General features: G+C 42.3%; 1 protein-coding gene across 1 annotated transcript in view; it reads right to left on the bottom strand.

Moving 5' to 3' along the window:
- The window catches only part of PLD5 (phospholipase D family member 5), a 409,631-nt gene that overhangs the window by 193,042 nt on the left and 197,518 nt on the right, over positions 1–19,071 (bottom strand). Inside the window, exon 3 of the mRNA XM_035011037.1 lies at positions 12,265–12,433. Coding sequence (XP_034866928.1) covers positions 12,265–12,433 — 169 coding nt within the window. The remainder of the gene's footprint in view (positions 1–12,264; positions 12,434–19,071) is intronic.

Below are 19,071 nucleotides of genomic sequence, written 5' to 3' on the forward strand. Positions count from 1 at the left end.
CTCTTCTGAGAACTGATCCCAAGTTAATGAGCAAAAAGAAAATGTTTTGCACAAAAATACTTCCTGTAGCAGAATTTATTCAGAAAAAGAAAAATCAAAAATAGATCACATGTCCAATAGTAAAGAGTTGCATAAATTTAATCTACTACACTGGATATTTTACGGCCAATTTAAAATAATGTTTAAAATGTTAAAATAATGTAAAGGTGCTTATGGTATAATATTAAGTTCAAAATTAAGATATAAATTTCTTTGTTTAATAAGAGCATATGTATGTAATTATGCATAAAATACCAAACTTAAAAAAAAGTTTTGTTGATGGTCACATGGATGATTGTGTTTTTCTTTTTTTTTTTTAAAGATTTTATTTATTTATTTGAGAGAGAGAATGAGAGACAGAGAGCATGAGAGGGAGGAGGGTCAGAGGGAGAAGCAGACTCCCTGCCGAGCAGGGAGCCCGATGGGGGACTTGATCCTGGGACTCCAGGATCATGACCTGAGCCGAAGGCAGTCGCTTAACCAACTGAGCCACCCAGGTGCCCTGATTGTGTTTTTCCAATCATTTCTCTGTAGATTCCAAATTTTCTATAGTGAGAAGCTATTACTATTATAATGAGAAAAAAATCCAACTTATGCTTTTTCAAAGAAAGTTGCAAAAACATAAATCGGCCAAAGGGAAATAGGAAGTGCAGTGAGAAGGTCTAGAGAGAAAACAAGCATTTAGGTGAGCAAAACTAAGATAAGAATATTTCAAGAAAAATCATTATTTAATCCAAATAATTGGGAAGAATATCTTTGGGTTCATGATTTATTCATGCCTATATGATTGGATTTAGAAAGAATCAAAGAGGTTAAACTCTTGCTAATCATAGCGCTTATGAGTTTATATCAGAATGATGATTTCCCTTGGAAATATATTGGAAAGCAAGCAAGAGCATAATTAGGATCGCTCAACAGATGGGGAAATAGAAGCACGGTGAAACAGCAGGAATTTACCAAGAAAGAACAGCACTGAGGGAGAACCAGAAGCTACAGGAGCGAGAGAGCTCACTGAGCCACCAAGAGCCACGGACAGCCTTCCCAGCCTGCTCACTGCCAGTTCCTATTGTTGCTCTATCATTCTCATCATCCGTTTCTCCATCTCCTCCACTCAGAGTTCCTGGGTGGGTAGGGACCACTGCTTATTTGATTTTGCATCCTCAGCAAATGGCACAGTACCTTGCTAAATATTTTGCAACAAAGGCACATGCAACATCATTTCATGGCCACATTTCCATTGCAAGAATGCTAATTTGTAAGCTTCTGCTGAGTGTTGATCTTGTGGAACAGGGAAGAGATGCTATTTTGCAAGGAGGAGACCCCTTTCCATCAGGTTATGCTATTTTCATGCTGACACTGCACACCAGCAGCTTGACTGAAATAATATTTAGCCTAGAGATGTGAGGGCTGAAGAGGAATCCACCATTTCAAATCCCAAAGCAATCACTGGGCTCCCTTCTCTTCTGAGCCACATGCTAGACAATAAAGCTATAGCAATAAACGTGACACACACCCCAGAGTCCAGGAAGATGTGGAATATTCCAGTAGAAGTTGCCACCTTTTTATATTATCACTGAGAGAACAAGTGGGACAAACAGGGTTAAACTGAAACAGGGAAAATTGGGTCCACAAACCGGATGGGAAGGGACCAGTGTGGGTCTGCCATGAAATCTACAAGAATCAAACACCTTATTAGACTGGGGTGGTTTTAAGCAGGGATACTCAATCCTGGCTGCTAAGTCATCTTTTTTAAAGGTATCAAAGCCTGACCCCTCTCCAGATACTTTAATTTAGGTGTTTGGGGGTGGCCTGGGCATCAGTATATTCTAGGAGCTCCCCTGGTGATTCTGACAGGTAGTCATGGTTGAAAACGGCTGAGAACGGAGGGTGAGAATCTACCTGAAAGTATGCACATTTCTCTTTTTTCTTCCTTCACCTAAACCCTGAAGAACAACCTAAATTAGTATCCTGAACCTCCTTTAAGGGAAGTTGAGAACTTGATGGACAGCTTAAAGTTACTCCTGCTCTCAGATTACATAGAAAGCAAGGGTCCACAAGTAAATTTGAAACTCGATGTCCTGCACCAGAAAAACAAAAATAAAAATGAAAACAGCAACTCTCTTTTATGAGCTCCATTATCTGTTGTTTTATAAACATTATCTAAATCCGATTTACAAAGCCATCAAGGAGACTGGCATTATTATACCCGTTTTATAGATGAGTTAACTGAGGATCAGATGGGTTATGACATTTGCCCAATGTGGCCACAACTACTAAACTACAGGTAACATCAGACACGTTTGGTGCCAAATCCTGTGATCCTCCCACTGGAGTCTGGGCCTCCTGAAGAATGCTGATTGTGTGCCTTTTCTACAAAACCAAACTCTGAGAACAGAAAATAAACCAAAAAAATGAATTCTAAATTAAGCCAACTAACAGAGCATTAGTATGCATTCTCATTTTGTTTTCATTAATTTATACATATTTTATTTTTCCCTATATCCCTGTAAAAAAAAAACCCCAAAAACAGGAAGTTGGCCATCATATAGTAGAAATGCATTCAAGCCCCCATATCCACATCAAATAAAGGAGGAAATGCGTGTTTTTCAGGTTGTGACAGAATATTCCATTTTCTCTGGCTGCCTCACACCAACCTACTAGTTACAATGCACCAACCTCTTAATTGCAACTGGCTCAAAGAATTTCAATTACTTAAAGAATCCAATCTCCACCAACCATGCTCATCTCCTTTCAGGCAAAATGAAAAGCAGGAATGTTGTGATTTTTTCCTAGACTACAAAAAAATTCAGCAAAAAAAGAAATTCCAATTAAATATTATGATGAGGCTGCAAAATCATTGGGTACTTTTCTCAGACTTCTACATGAGAATGACACAGGCAAAAACAGGATTTTCCTGGTTCCAGAAATACTCCTGTTTTGCAAAGTGGACGCTGACTGTCTACAAGATGAATGAATGAATGAAGTCTCCTTCAATACTTGGGGAGGGAATGGACCCACTTTGGAACAGAAGCGGTGGGAAAAAAAGGAAGAATGGAAAAGATGTGGGGAGCACAGAACCCTAGCTGACCCCTCCAGATAGCAGGTTTCCTAGGAGGGCTTGAATCATACGGTGATTCTAATAGAAAATGTTAATAATACCATTTATGAATCAGCCGTGATCATCTGTGTTCATAGCCATCTATGAAACAAGTGGGACAAGGAAGAGGTTTCTAAGTTAGGTAAATCAAAAGCCCTTGGTTGTTGGTTACCTACATCTACAGTCAGGAAGAATATTGCTAGCAAGGAATGGGCAGGCTACAGGATGGACCAACTAAGTCACACTCGGATGCAAAAGCCTGGCCCAGACTGCAGAAAGTGTCCCATCAACATCAAGGTGAGAGCTCTCAATGTTGCCTGGGTGTAGGGGTTTTCAATTTAAAACCAAAACAAAGAGCAGAAAACCAACCAATTGACCAATCAACAAAAATCAGAAGTGGCTATAGATTTGAGAAGACCACATGACTTCCTGTGGATTCAAGATTCAAGATATCAGTTGTCCAAGATATGTGTGTGTTCGGGCACACATGTGGGTGTACACGAGCAGAGGGGTGAAAGCAAGACTCTGTGAGGGTGTGTGTTTGTATAAGGATTCGTACTTAATAAATGAAATTCACAATTGTATATATAAAGATAATTTGCATAATCCTTCTTATCTACCCAGAGCTTCACATTTTTAGAAACTATTTCTCTTTTAATTTGATGTAACCATCCCAGTTTTCAGCAGAGCGTAAAGCGTATAAGAACTCATTATTTGTTAGTAAAATAAAACTGATTTGAACTAGAGTTGCAGTGTGCACACAAATAACATTCGTGATTCTAACAAACACATAATAAAAAGGCCAAACACTGCTATACTCTTCACATACATTAACTAGTATGATCTACACAACAACCTACAAGGTAGGCTCTGTGACCCTGGTGTTGCTGATGAGGAATTCGAGGCCTACGGAGTTCAGCCTCTCACTTGAGGTCACACAGCAGATAAGTAGATAAAAAGGAACCTGAAACCCTCCCTCCTCACTCACCTTTGCAGTCTGCCTACCACCTACTGTGTAGAGACAGGATCCTGGCTTGTACTCTCCCAAACTACCCTTGGCTCACCAAACTTCCATTTGTGTTACTCACTAGCGTGTTACTCATTGAGCGAATACCACTACGTTTTTAAAATCCTGATTTTTCAAAATTAATTGTGATGTACCATCAATTGGCAATCATGACTCAAGGTAGACAAGTAACTAATTGATTTCATATAAATGCATCTCAAAGATTCAGTTGCTGCAGCTCATTAATTATTTCATTTGGTTTCTGACAGCAAACTCACAGAGAACAGGGGTTTTTTTGCTGTTTTTTTTTTTTTTTCCAATGAATCAGGTAGCTCTGAAATCATCAAATCACATTTCCTGGCTTTTCCTGAACAGTCTTGATTTCATAAATCCCCATCATCTTATCCCATAAATTAGCAATCACACTGTCCTAGAAATTTCAGTATTTCAGGGTCTAAACTCATCATCTGGATAGAAAGAAACAAAAATCCTTTGTTCGACCACATATTTTGATTACATTTTAAAATATGGTAACCAAGGAACCATAGAGCTCACTAGCCCTTGACATGGCTTTCACACAGAGGAAAGTCACTGACCAGTTTCTTTTCACACGGAAAGTCACTGACCAGTTTCTTTTCACACGGAAGGAAACAAACACAATACTAGTGCAAGGTGGAAAAGACAAGAGGAGTTTTTCAGGGTAGGAATTAAAACAGCAACCTCTTAGAACTAGAGATTAAAAATGCATTTTAATGAACGTGTTTATACACACACGCACAAGTCCAACACTAATCATCCTGTGGATAATGACCATCACTCACTCTGATGAAATTGTTTCTCATCCAAAGAAGACACAGATGTCATGTGCCATGTTTATCTGTGTCTCTTTTCTGCTGAGCTGGGGCCTGCCTGCCACTCGCTGACCATTTCTCAGTGCATTTTGTTTACAGTTTCATAATAAGTAGATGGGCCGAATCTCAGTTACGGTTCCTGATTATCTATGTGTCACGTATGGTTTTCATGTAGGACTTTTCACACTCTGTTGGTTTAGAAGTAAATACCGTGTTTGACTCTTTTACTCCTCAAAATAAAACTCTTTTAAAAAATATATTCATAAGGGTGCCTGGGTGGCTCAGTTGGTTAAGCGACTGCCTTCGGCTCAGGTCATGATCCTGGAGTCCCTGGATGGAGTCCTGCATCGGGCTCCCTGCTCGGCAGGGAGTCTGCTTCTCCCTCTGACCCTCCCCCCTCTCATGTGCTCTCTCTCATTCTCTCTCTCTCAAATAAATAAATAAAATCTTAAAAAAATATATATATATATTCATAGAAAATAAGCTGTGAATCTTGGCCAATTTTCATTATACTGGAACATCTTTAAAAAATTTTAAATTTGTTCATTTGGGTTATCAGGGCATGAATATTTTTCTTAACATTTTTTGTTTGTTTTTAGTGCAATAAGCCAATCAGTCAGTGACTACATCCCAATATTTGTAAGGTCTTGGTAAAAATAAAAGCATGCTCACAGGTCCAAAGATTGGTCCCCCAATTCTGAAATGAATTTTTTTTTTGCCAATATAGTTATATTTAGGACACTGCATTTTCTATTCTCAAGATAGTGCTTATAAAGTACAATGTTACTTTCTTTCCCTGCACACATATTTCATATTCACATATCAAGAATGCCCCATTATTTACTATAGCAGCTCAACTTTAAAACTGCCATGGGAATTTGCTACAAATTTGGATCCTTTAGTGTTTTGTGTGGAACAATGCTAAATATTGAATCCAGAGTCTCGAATATCCTATTGCATTTGAAAGATGAGATCAGGTAAAACTTAAATAGGCATTCAGCTAGTACCTTCTTTTTTTTAGGAATGGTAAAACTTAGTGGCCTGAAGAGAACAGAATCCAGGGTCCTTACATTGTACCTGAAGAGAAAAAGTTGGCAGTAAGGACCCGCTTTCGGGACACGGGTTCTTTGCCCTATTCCCGACCTCTGCACCATTACCCTCCACTGGTAGGATGGAGGGGAGGACAGAAGGGAACCAGCTTCTCTCAAAATAATCTTTAAAATCCAAGACATGTGGTACTTAGACAAGTTCTCCTGGGTCCCTTTGCAAATACTGCTCTAGAGGTGGAGGGTGGCATGAGGGAAGATGGAACATGGAGCCAATCAGGCACCAAGCACCATTTCTATTCCACAGACTTGCTCTCTCTTTACTTTTATGTATTTGTTTTTCTTTTAAGATTTTCCTATTCATCCTAGTGCAACAGATTCAACTCTGCTAGGATGTTAGCTCCATGAAGGAAGGGATCTTGAGTTTGTGCAATATTTGATGGCTTGCTTTCGTCATTTGGCCCTTGACAGGGTCAAATGTGATCAGGTAAGACACTCTGAAAGCATGAATTCTTTGCAAATGTTATTAATCTAAGAACTGCCCTTTCATTTATGCTTTTTCTCTCAAGGCTGATGCTTGGGTTGACTCGCCAGCACACAAACCTGTTTGTAGACTCTTATTTCCTGGTGTGGCTTGTAAGTTCTAGAAGTCTGGTGCCCACATAAAATGCTAGCACTTCTGTGGGACAGAGGCAGGCCAGGCAGACATTCTAACTTGTATCACCTTGGTTTTTGTTGTTTTCTCACTTGTTTTTTTTAAAAACTGAAGTATAGTTGATATATTAGTTTCAGGTGATCACACAGTGATTCAACAATTCTACACATTATGCAGTGCTCACCATGATAAGTCTAGTACCATCCGTCACCACACAATTATTACAATGTTATTGACTATATTCCCTATGCTGTACTTTATATCCCCATGACTTCTTGATTTTATAACTGCAAGTCTGTACCTCTTAGTCCCCTTCACCTATTTTGCCCATCCCCCCACCTTAAAGCCCATAGTCCAAACCTGGTGTTCGACCAGTGGAGACTGATTGCACAGGGTTTCTCAGCATCATCACTTGGCCACCAACGGACCAGACCAGAGGAAGAGGAGAACATTCACTACGATGCTGAGGGCAGAACCCTCCAAACAGTGCTGTGAGCCTCACTGGTCCCCATTCCACACAGGATGTGGTACTCAGGGCCGAAAACAGGCAGGGATGGCTGGTCCCCAGATCACTCTCACAGCCTGCCTGAATCCACTTACTGTGCAAGCAGGTGAAGCCCGGTGCTCCTTCCTGTCTGTGCATGCAGAGCTCTCCTCAGGAAGACGCAGGAAATTACATCCAGCACTCTGCAGAAACTGACTGCTTTTAATCTACAAGGCTCCCTGTGCTGTGAGAGATCCAAGAGGCAGCAAAGAGGCGTCTCTTTGGCAGGAGCGCTATGACTCCCCCAGAAGACATCAGTTCTAACTGGGTGTCCTCCTAAAGGTGTGCTGTGTGAGTTCAATCACAGCCAGGTTATTGGCAGTAAATTGAAAGACTCCACTGTTGCCAGGAGGCTGGTTGTTGGAGTGACCTGAACTAAGCTTCCAGGCATAGTCTTCTTTCCCCGTGAGTAATGCGCACCTTAATGCCCTCTGAGGTCATGTGACCAGCTAATATTCTCTCCTTGACCAAGCTCCAGCCGGGCTCCTCTGAGCCCTCTTCTTCCCCAGGCTCAACCTTGTCTTATAAAAACTGCAGACTCTCAGCACAAATTACTTCATCCACCCCACCTGGCTCCCTCCTCGCCTCCCTCATTAAAAGGCTTGAACAAAATGCTAACAGTTTCAACAGTTCAAGGCCCCACCCCCAGGATGACCCTGCTCCGTTAACGCACCTGCTTCAGAAGGCTCAAGATTGCCAAAAGAATTTGCTGTTTGTTCCTGCCAACACCTGACGAGAAGGCCCCTGTCTCCCAGTCTCTGTGGGAGGGTAGGAACCTAGCTTTGACAAGCACCACTTAGCAAACCCCAGATGGGCTTCCTATGGACCAAACCCCTCTCCCCACTTTTTATAAACTTCTACTTCCCTGGTCCTATTTAAGTGCCCACAGTCCCCCACCTCCCTCATTCTCCCTAAAAAATGCTCCATCATCTCTGTACAAATCTGAGTTCAGTTCAGTTCACTCGGACCCTCTTCCCTATTGCAAAAATATATTCCCGATTTAAATCCGTCCTTAGAACTTTAACCAGTGTCTGGTTTTGTCTCTGTTTGACACAATCCATTCAACAACTACTTAGCAAATACTTACTGAGCACCTCGTATGTGCCTAGCACCATGCTTGCCTCTGTTATTCAAAGCAGACCCAGAACCTCATTCATGCTCCGTGAGTAGAACTGAATACTGACCATGAGCCATGACACAGCCTTTCTGTGACCCATCTTCGACCCGATAGTGTGAACGCCTAGGAGGGTTTGCCGGGCTTGTAGAACAAGAGGGCTGAATGGGGTAGTTCAGAACTTTTCAAATGTTTCTGCGCATACAAATCAGCTGGGGATGTTATTGAAATGGAGATCCTGAATCAGGTAGGGCTGGGTGGGTCCTGAGATTCTGCATTTCTTATAAGCTCCCAGGGAAAAAAGATGCTTCTGGTCCCAGGGCCAAACTTTGAGTAGTGACAGTTTAGCTCACACCTGAAGGATTAGGGTGAAAGGTCAGGCTAAAAACGAGGAGAGGCCAGGGGTCCTCAGGTAGCTTCTGAGAATCATGTCCATTTAACACTACCCATCCAGGGACTCTACATTACCTATAGAGACACGTGAGCACCCCTGTTCCACTGGTTTGAACCACCATGCACCAGTCCCCAGAGCTGGCCAAGACTACCAGATGCTCCGCTTATTGCCTCAGTCCCAGAATCACCCTGAATCCTGCAAATGGATTTAATGGGTAGCCCTGGAGAATGCTGTAGGTTTTCTGGGACCTCCAAGCCTCATCAACTCCCAGCCTAGATTGATTACAGAAATCCTGGAAGCCAACCAGGGTTGAGGGCAGGCTCAGAGAGAAATAGTAGCCTCTGGGAAAAATAAAGCCAGTTAGCAAAGATCATTTTGTAGTTGGGGAGAAAAGTCCATCATTCCGGGGGCACAGCATTTCAGAAAAGAGTTCAACTAGGTCACCAAGCCCAAGAGTAAACGCCAATCTGCCCACTGTGTGCTTGATACCCCCAGCTCTTCAGGGGTACCCATGACGTTGACAGCCTGGGGCTCACACAGCATGGATGCCTGTGCTGGTCTGGGCCCCAGCATACCAGCATGGCTCAGCAGGTCAAACGAAAGCTTGTAGTTCCTGCTCAATTCAGTGGTTATGAGCTGGTCTTGTCCAGGACAAAGGAAAAACAACTTGAATTATCTCTTGCTCACACCATCAAACCTGCTATAGGAAATTGTTTCCAAAGTTTGCTGCCAACAATTTCCCTTTCCTGAACTGGCATGCTTCTGCTAGAATCTCTTGCCCCTCCCCTGGATGTGGACTGCTGACCTTGTGAACTTGCTCTAACAAAATGTGGCCAAAGTCATGTTCTAGGAGCCCAGGAATTCAGAGGTCCTGCAATTTTCACTTTTGCCCTCTTGGGATCCAGCTGCCCGGTAGAAAGCCAGGGTTAGATTATTGAGTGATGAGTGTCCACTTGGGGAGAACAAGAGCTGACCAGCCCCCAGACAGTCCAGATCCAGCCACTGTCCCAGCCAAACACAACCACCTGAGAGATCCCAGCCAACACTATTGGAGCAAAAAGCTGTGCATCCTGTTCCCAGGATCACAGGAAATAATACTAAGTTTTGGAGTTGTTTGTTTCACCACAACAGATAACTGAAATAACCCATTGACTAATGGGTTTGTGGACCTGGCTAAGGAGATTAGTCAGGCAGGTTATCAAAGCATTAGTGGTATATGGGCAGAAGCGCTGTTCTGTTTTCATGCAGAAGTTTGAGAAAATGTAGAGAATCTAGAAGAGTCGCTCAATTCAGCAAAATACTCTCCCAGTCAGAAATGGCCTCAGGGTACAGATGAAATGACAGACAGGGCAGTAAGATTCTTCATCAAGATCTCAGAAAGACCGAAAGTGGTGGGCAGTTCACAGGCCCCCTCAGCCAGCCAAAGAGCTCCCGGCAACTTTCTAAGGGACAGGTCCTGAAGCAGCCTGAATCACAGTCCAAAGTAGAGAAGACCCACGGCCAAGTGTTTGGCATCAGGGTTTTTGCTAACAGAGTAGTTTATGATTGGATACAGATTAAGTCTACAAAGGTTGAAGGGATTATACCATTTTGGTCTAAAAAAAAAAAGGAACAGAGATGCTTTAAAATGAACAGAGGTCTCTGGGGCTTCAGATTCTACTAGCAGGAAGTCAACTAAGAAAGTTGAAAGCAAACACAGGCTATTTCTTATGGAAGAGAAAGAACAACACAGAGGGGAGCAAAGAGCTTCTGAGAACCACAGATTAGGAAAGTGCCCCCAGGGAGCAGAACTAGATCTGAGCCCAGCAGCATTCCCTGTTCTCTGAGCTTGGAAGCCTCACAGCGTGGGTCGGGCTGGATTTCAAAACTGCTATGGGCTCAGGACTGGTCTGTGCTCTCCATCCCCCACCCCCACCACTTAAACAAAGGTATCTACTGTAGTTATCTTATCACTGCCTCCCCGTTATAGGTTGGGAGTGTGTGTTGGGAGGCATCTGACTTGTCTTCTAGTTCACAGGTTTCTAAATCAAGAGAAGCCCATATGAGGAGCCTCATCCTGATCCAGACCTGATGCAGATGAGGAGATCCTGAACTTCGAGCCTTTGCTGTAATGGGGGTGGGTACTTCATATGTGGAAGAGATATGGATTGCTATGGCCAGAATGGACTGTGATATATAATTTCCAAAGATGCCTACCAACAATCTTCCTTATTCCCATATAGATGCCACTCCTCCCATCTTGGATTGTGACTTGCTTAGAGCAATAGAATAGGGCAGAAGCAGCTGTGATCCCAGAGCCCAAATCTTAAAAGGCCTCATACTTTCTGCTTTTGGCTGTTATGATATAACCTCCCATTAAAGTATTCAGGCTCATTTATTGAATGATGAGAGACATATGCAGAGAGAGGCCCAGACATTCCAGCCACCCCAAACAATACTATGTGGATCAGAGACGAGTTCTCTCTGCTAAACCCCTCCCAGAATCATGACCAAATGATTATTATTTTTGATCCCACTAAGTTTTGGAATGATCTATGCAGCAGCAAATACCTGACCTACCTGCGTAAACAGGAGAGGCAGAAAAGTGCAGAACACAATTAGTAAATTTATTTTCTTCTTCAGCACAGCCTTTGTGGGTTTTGTTTGTTTGTTTTTATCTATTTTCTGGTATCCTTTGATTTTAAAATAGTACAACTGAATAAAAGATTTCAAAGCACCAATGAAGTAGTGATTGTAGGCTTAATGCCAATACATTTTATATATGACAAAACTGATTTTATCCTTGACCAGATAGGATGTTTAAGTGCAGGCCAGTGGTCATATACTTGGGTAGAACAGCCTGGGTGGCTCAGCGCTACTGTGGTCATTACGACACAAAATAACAAGAAATAAAACAAAAAACTCCCAGAGATGACCAGAATCACCTTCCTATCTCCACAACATTTCATTCAGAATTCATTTATATCATTTCATCAGATTTCTAAAAGCTGTTCTTGTAATTAGCTCATTTCTCTCTCCTCTTCAGTCAAATAGGACACAGCCAAGAATATACAACTATACTGTGGAGTTTGATTCCACTATTAAAGAAAAAAGTTGGCTCTGGATCCTCAAGGCGAATTATGACACCCATTAACCAAATAAATGCTTCAGCAAGCAGGCACGGGGTTCGCTCTACAAGCATGCAGGTGGAGCAAAGCAGAATTCTGGGGTGTGCTGTCCACAGATACCATGGCGTGAATGGCGCCCTCTGAAGTGGTCCAAATCAGCAATGCTGTTGGAGAGCCCACCATATGCACAGATGAAACATGAGTTTACCCTTGAAAACCTGGCATTCTAGCAGGAGCTGAGCGACACATGATCAACAATGGCACCTACACATGAATACAATGATGTACAGGTACTGTGGGTGGAGGTGGACTAAGAAAGAGACCTTGAACTCAAGAAGTGAAGGCCAGAACCCAAAGGCATGGAAGATGCACATAAGTAAAATCATCACACACAGAGAAGATGCAGCTTACCTGACATGCTGATGGATGACTGTGGTTGAGATCCCAATGGGAAGACACTATGTCAACAGACTTTTTGGCCATGTTGAGTAAGTTCATCCAGCCTTGGAAAAGTGATAAGTGAAATGGTGCATTTTCTGAATAGTTAAGGCCTTCAGGAATATTTTCCACCAGGGCAATTCTTAGAAAAGATTTTGAAAAACAAACAAACAAAATCTAGTCAAATTTGAAGCCACAGATCTTTATACATGCAGACAGAGACATCTGGAACATACTCTTCACTCTTTTTGAATATATATGTTCCTCATTATTTACATTTTCCACCAAAGGTCTCTTACATCTCCCCTCTGCTAACCTTCGGTTCTGAGAGTTTAGATGCTCTGGTTTTCCCCAGATTTGCTCATATTTCAGAAAATCATAGATCCCAATGTCCAGTTTCAAACTAGCCTTGAAAGAAAAATTCAGAGCTTCCTACACAAGCATCTTCCTCTAGTAATACATTCCTTTTTTCCTATAGTAATGCAATTCTTATATACAATAGCACTTCTGTGAGCTACTTTAGGCCATAAGTTATGTTTTGCATACCTCCAGTTTCTAGGACAATGTTGGGCGTATATAGAACTAATTTAGAAACTGAAATATTATGAGTTTTTTTACTACTAGAAAATAAAAATAGTACGTACTATTATTATTGCTTAACATCTATTGATGCTTTGCAGCCAAAAGCATAAAATGATCTGAGGAAATATTTGAAACCTACCTGTTGCAGGGTTTTGGTAAAGTGGGAGATAAAGAATGGATAAAATAATCGCAATAATCAAACCTTAAATAAAATACAACAAAAGTATCCCAATGAATGTATTTTGTCTTTTGATACTTCCTTGTATATTGACAACACATACACTGCCCCTGGCCCAGCTGGGTATGGAGGTGAAGACTGTGTGGTTTTTCCCTCTGAAGTTAGCCAGGGGACACATAATGTTTTATTAAAGGAATGAATTATTTTTTTCCCCAGTTTTGGAAATGTAAATTCTCTTGTAACTCTTCATGGAAAACTGCACACCTGTAAATGCTTCCAGAACAGAGATCCGTTTCATTCATAGCTATGCCTCCCTAGTGCTGGATACATAATTAGGGCTCAAGAAATACTACAGAGTGAATTTCAGCTTTCAACACGGAACCTAGCACTCCTCACTAAAATTGTTAGCTGTCTCTCCTAATGAGACTTGTCCCATTTAGCACTTTTAGAAACAAAAGCAATAGTCTTGGTAAAATGTTCTTGTGCATTTGATGACTATCGCAGCCAGAACGGGGTTGGGTATGTGACCCGGAGACATCCACAATTTGGGGATCTGATCACCCTACCACCATCTACAATCAAGTTTAACATTTGCTGAGGTCTGATGAGCACAGGACAGGCAGCATGGAAATGACTGTGACAAATCGCCCTAGTCCTTTGGAATTTATAATTCAGAGAGACAGCCTATCTCATACATAATAATTCAAACAGGAGGTAGACTCCACGCAATGGTGAAACGGGAGTAAGAAGTTCAACTAGATAGATAATGCATCATCCGAAGTACCACTGTGTATGGGCAGGAAGGAGAGATTGATTCTGGTTGGGGCTTGGGGCTTGGGGGCATGTGGAATTGGGTGGAGGTGGGACTTGAAATGCATCTATGGGTGAACTGGAAGAGACAGGAGTTCTAGGTAGAGGAAGGAGCCTGCCCAACGGTGTCCTCGGCTATTTGTGAGGTGAGCCCAGGAGGGGGTGAGGTGGGAGGGACAGGAGCTTGCCTTGGCAGAGAGGGCAGACAGAGCCAGGAAGAGGAGCTTGGGCTTCGTTTGGTGCATTTGGGAGCAGCCAAGTTTGCCAGGGGCTCACCTTCAGGCACATTGCATGCCACCGGAAGGAGAAAAGGAGACCCGGAAATGAAACAGCGGTGGAGAGTGGACATGACTGTGCCAGCTCAGGAAGGAAAACAAGAAGTCTGAGTTCAATCAGTGGGAATAAAAAGAGGCGTGCAGGCAACACTGTTTTAGGAAAGAAATCTGAAAAGATTTAGTGTTTGATGGGCTTGAGGAGAAGGTGAAGGAAGATCAGGCAGGAGTCAAGGGTGACAGATTTTCCTGCAGGGTCGACACATCGTCTCTTAAGAGGGCGACCATAACCATCTCTCATGGTTTCCTTGCATGGATTCTTGCCCCTCCCAACCACGTTCCATACTGTACTTGTGTTAATCATTTAAGAATGCAAACCTAAGCACTCTGCTGCTTGATGAACACCTCCTATGGGCTTCCCCACTGTCCTTAGGATGATGTCCCCCCAACCCCCTAAGATGGTTGGCAAGTGTGTACCAGTCTAGTCTTGCCTCCTCGTAGCCTCACTGAACTCAAACACCCTCTTTCAGTTTTACACCAAAGCACACAAGACATCTTTCGCTCCTTCCCTGCTATTTTCTCCAGACTTTGGCATTTCGTGTGGATCTTCCCAATCACCATTCCTACACTACTACCTCTCAATTAACTTACAAGGTCTTAATTTAAACATTACTTCTTCTGAGAGACTTCCCTATCTCCCCAACTAGGCTAGCTCTCCCTGATTACCAAGCCCTGCATGACCTGTTACTCCCCCTCCATCCTATTCCCTCTCTTGAAATTATTTGTTCAAGGCTGACTTTCCCTGATAGGTTATGGGGTGCAGGAAGGCAGGGACCAGCTCCACTGGTTCAGTATTGTAGCCATAGTGCGTAACCTATTGTTCAGGGCACAGGAAGCATCCAAAGAATCTCTGCTGAGTTTCCCTGAAATCAGAACTACTGGAAAGATGGGGGTGAGTGGGGTCTACTAAACAGATGAGGAACATGGGAAAGGAGGTAGACCAAGGGTTGGGAGAGATCATCAAGGGGGAGAAATGAAGAGAAAACTAGCCTAAAGCCTAACATTGGGGGCATGCCTACATTTCTCTGGTTGGTAGAGTGTGAAACAGATAGGGATTCAGAAGGGACCAACACAGATGCAGGGAGGCAAGAGACATCCAGGAGAATGCAGTGTTTGGGAGGCCAAGGTGAGATGAGGTTAAAAAGGTGGAGAGAGGGGATTTTTGAAAATCTACTTCATAACCTTTGACAGAGGTTGAAGTTGGATATTTTTAACTTCTATCCACATTTAAAGCCCAATTGTCTGAGTTAATAGAAGCATGAGGGGAAGACCCCAGGTAACGAGCAGTTTCAGCCTCCCCTATAAGACTGTATATATATATTTTTAAAGATTCATCCATTTATTTTAGAGAGAGACAGAGAGCAGGGGAAACGGCAGAGGGAGAGAATCCTCAAGCAGACTCCACGCTGAGTGCAGAGCCTGACATGGGGTTCGATCCCAGAACCCTGAGATCATGACCTTACCCAAAACCAAGAGGCAGATGCTCAACCGACTGAGCCACCCAGGTTCCCCTAGAGGCTATATTTAGAAATAAAACCAGAGAGAATCCCTCCAACAAACAAAACCAAAACACAACAGCTGCCGACAAAGAGAAGGGACTAGCTTCAATTTCACTTCAGTTTAACAGGGGTGCTGAGGAAGACAAGAGGAGACTCAAGAAGCCCAGACAAATGAAACAGACGGGATGAGGGATGTGGAGTAACTGCCCACCTGTCCCTGGCTCTGCTCCATCACTTTCCTCATGGTGCGACCTGCGGCTCCTGGCAGGCAGACAAAAGAGGATTTCCAATCTCTTCTAGAAATCTTTAGACCAGGTGTTCTTACCCTTGGATTCTTGGATAGAATTCACAGGACTCTCTGAGCTTAATCTTTACTTTCCCTGCTCTCTAACTGAAATTTAACATTCTCTTCAGTTGCGAAAACAGGCAAAACCCTACAGGAATACTAGAAGCACTTGTGAGTCCGTCACCAGGGAGAATCTGGTACAGTTACTGCCAACATCTCCAAGTACTCAGCACTGCTTTGAAATTCTGGGGGTCGTCAGATCTTGTTATTTCATGAATAAGTAGTGCACAATATACCTTACTCCTTCACAAATTAAAAAAAAATATTTTGATAAATTTATTTCAACATTATTGGTTGAAATCCCATGTGTTTAATTTATGCATTTAAAAACATTGTTCGGGGCGCCCGGCTGGCTCAGTCGGTAGAGCACACAACTCTTGATCTGGGGCTGTAGGTTCAAGCCCCACGTTGGGGGTAGAGATTACTTAAAAATAAAAGCTTTTAAAAGTTAATTAATTAATTAAAAATAAAAACATTATTCAAGGAAGGGTTCATCAGAGCACTACACCCTCATCAGGCTGCCCCAGAGTGCTAAAGTCTGTGGTGGCCAGAAGGGTTACAGAGCATTCCCCAGCCTGACAACGTATGTGGAATTATATAAAATTTCTGCACACAAGAGACTCCATTTCGGGGCACCTGGGTGGCTCAGTCGGTTAAGCGTCTGCCTTTGGCTCGGGTCAGGATCTCAGGGTCCTGGGATCAAGCCCGGCATCAGGCTCCCTGCCCAGCGGGGAGTCTGCTTCCCCCTCTCCCTCTGCCCCTCCCCCTGCTCGCTCGAGCTCTCTCTCTCAAATAAACAAATAAAATCTTAAAAAAAAAAAGCCTCCATTTCAAAGTTCCATTTCCTTTTCCAACTAATGAACCCTTGAACTGGGCCACAGCCGGTGACTGTTTTACGAGCAGTTGCTCATAAAATTTCAACAGAGCAACTGGCGTTTGGATCATGTGAGGACAGTGAAGTGAATTAATATGTGCCAGGGACACTTTCATTTGATAGCACCAATAAAATCATCAATAAGCTAATAATCTGAAGTGGCGCCACTGGTCAGCACCAAATTAGCAGGTTTTTGGTTTTTTTTGTTTTGTTTTTTTCTCTTTTCTATCTAAATCATGGAATTAACCTCTCCTTCTTTCTCATAAAAACCTTTTGCTTTCCTCACGTGATCATGATACTTTTCTGGTTCCTCCGGAATCTGTGCTCCCCCAATCGCGATTCTGAGATCCCCAAATAGAGGCCTTAGTTCTTCTCCACCTTCTCATTTTCCTCGGCTGATGTGCATCATCTACTCTTTTTTCCTAAGAAGATTTTTCTTCCCATTACTGAAGGCTTAGAAGTGGGTAGGATTACCAAAAGAGGTTTTCAAGAGAAGAGAATTGGGACAAAGCCAGTTACAGGAAACATCTAATCACTTCTGCCTGGTAGAGAAAGTGGGCCTGGTGAGCTAGACAAGAAGAAAGGCCAGGAAAGACTGGAAGAGGAGGAGGGAAACTGCCTAGAAGTCAAGGGAGACCAAAGTTATCATCATTATTTGTTTCTTACCGAATATCAAAGTCAATTATGATTTCATATTAAGAATAAAAATAGAGACACCACCCCAGGTCGGTGGACACACTGGTGCATGGGTAATGAATTCCAGGGAAAGCCCCTACACAAGGACCCTGCTCACCTCCCCTCTTCTCCCCTCCACATGACCTGGGGACCACAATGACTCCTCTGTGACACAGCACTGGTCTCCCATGCCCAGCTAGAAGCCGCCTCTAGAAATCGGCTTTGCAATGACTTATTTCTGTGACCTATCATTTTATTTCCTTTAACGGCCAACAGCTGGCTACTCTCCAGGGCCTAGATCTAATTAGCATACATGCAGAACTCATTTCCATGCACTGACAGCCCACCCTATCCTCTGCCTTGGCAAGCAAGGAGAGAAGGAGGCAGACCTCATTAAAATTCACCTTGGGGCCAATCCCTGGAACGCCTGCTTTCACCCTCTCTAACAGAACTATGCCCAAAAGCTGCAGCACTATTTCTGAGACCTAACAACAAGGGGGAAAGCTGAATATACAAAGACACAACACAGCAAAAAACCTCTTTGTGCCTCTTTTTACGGTACTTTGAGATAAACTACAAATGATCTGAACCGTGAGTCCAGGGAGCTCAAGTGGAATAAATACATTTTAAAAAATACATTTTACATTGTTAATAGATTTTAAAATAGAACTCTAGCTGTTCTTATTAATCGTATGTATTTATTCTCCAAACTTAATGTGATCATCAAAATTTCTTTTTCAATCCAGAAACATATTTTACCTTCTTAAAGAACTATCTACAGTTTCCCTCCACTAAGCTACTAAAAAATATAGTCCCTGCATTTGCTAGCTTTAAAACATGGTGTGTGTACGCTGGCAAATGCAAGAATGTTTATATATATATGTGTGTGTGTGTATATATATATATACACATCACCTAATATCCTATCACCTAACATTTCACTCACTGATCTGTCATCCATCCATTTCTGATTCTTGACTGAATCTATCTTGTTGATAACTTTATATATATATATACACACATACATACACACATATACATTTTCCCACTTGATTTTGGAAATATTATAGAGAAATAATTAAGAGTAAAGGATTCATTATAAGGTAGAAAAAATCCAGCTCTGCCAGTTATTAGCTGTGTGACCTTAGACAAATGATTAACCTCTTCAAATCTGTTTCCGTTTCTGAAAAAAAAGTTATGATGAAGATTATAGGAGATAATCTCTGTGAAGTGCTTTGCTCAGAGACAGCTTCATAGTAAGAACTAAATAAAAGATTTTTTTCAAGTCACTTATAGTCTGAAAACTTATAATTAATTAATTAAAAATTTCTCGAGGTTCTCAAACTGATATAGCAGTTACTACAAAGATTCTACCTATATTGGCTCAAGGAGGCTTATAAACTAGGACCTACATGACATTTTCATAGTGAATCTATTTTCATTGCCTACTGCAATGAAGCACTTACTAGGACTTGATTATATAT

The sequence above is a fragment of the Mirounga leonina genome, unplaced genomic scaffold (genome assembly GCF_011800145.1).
Source record: "Mirounga leonina isolate KUSES-001 unplaced genomic scaffold, KU_Mleo_1.0 Mir_154, whole genome shotgun sequence".
Lineage (NCBI taxonomy): Eukaryota > Metazoa > Chordata > Mammalia > Carnivora > Phocidae > Mirounga > Mirounga leonina.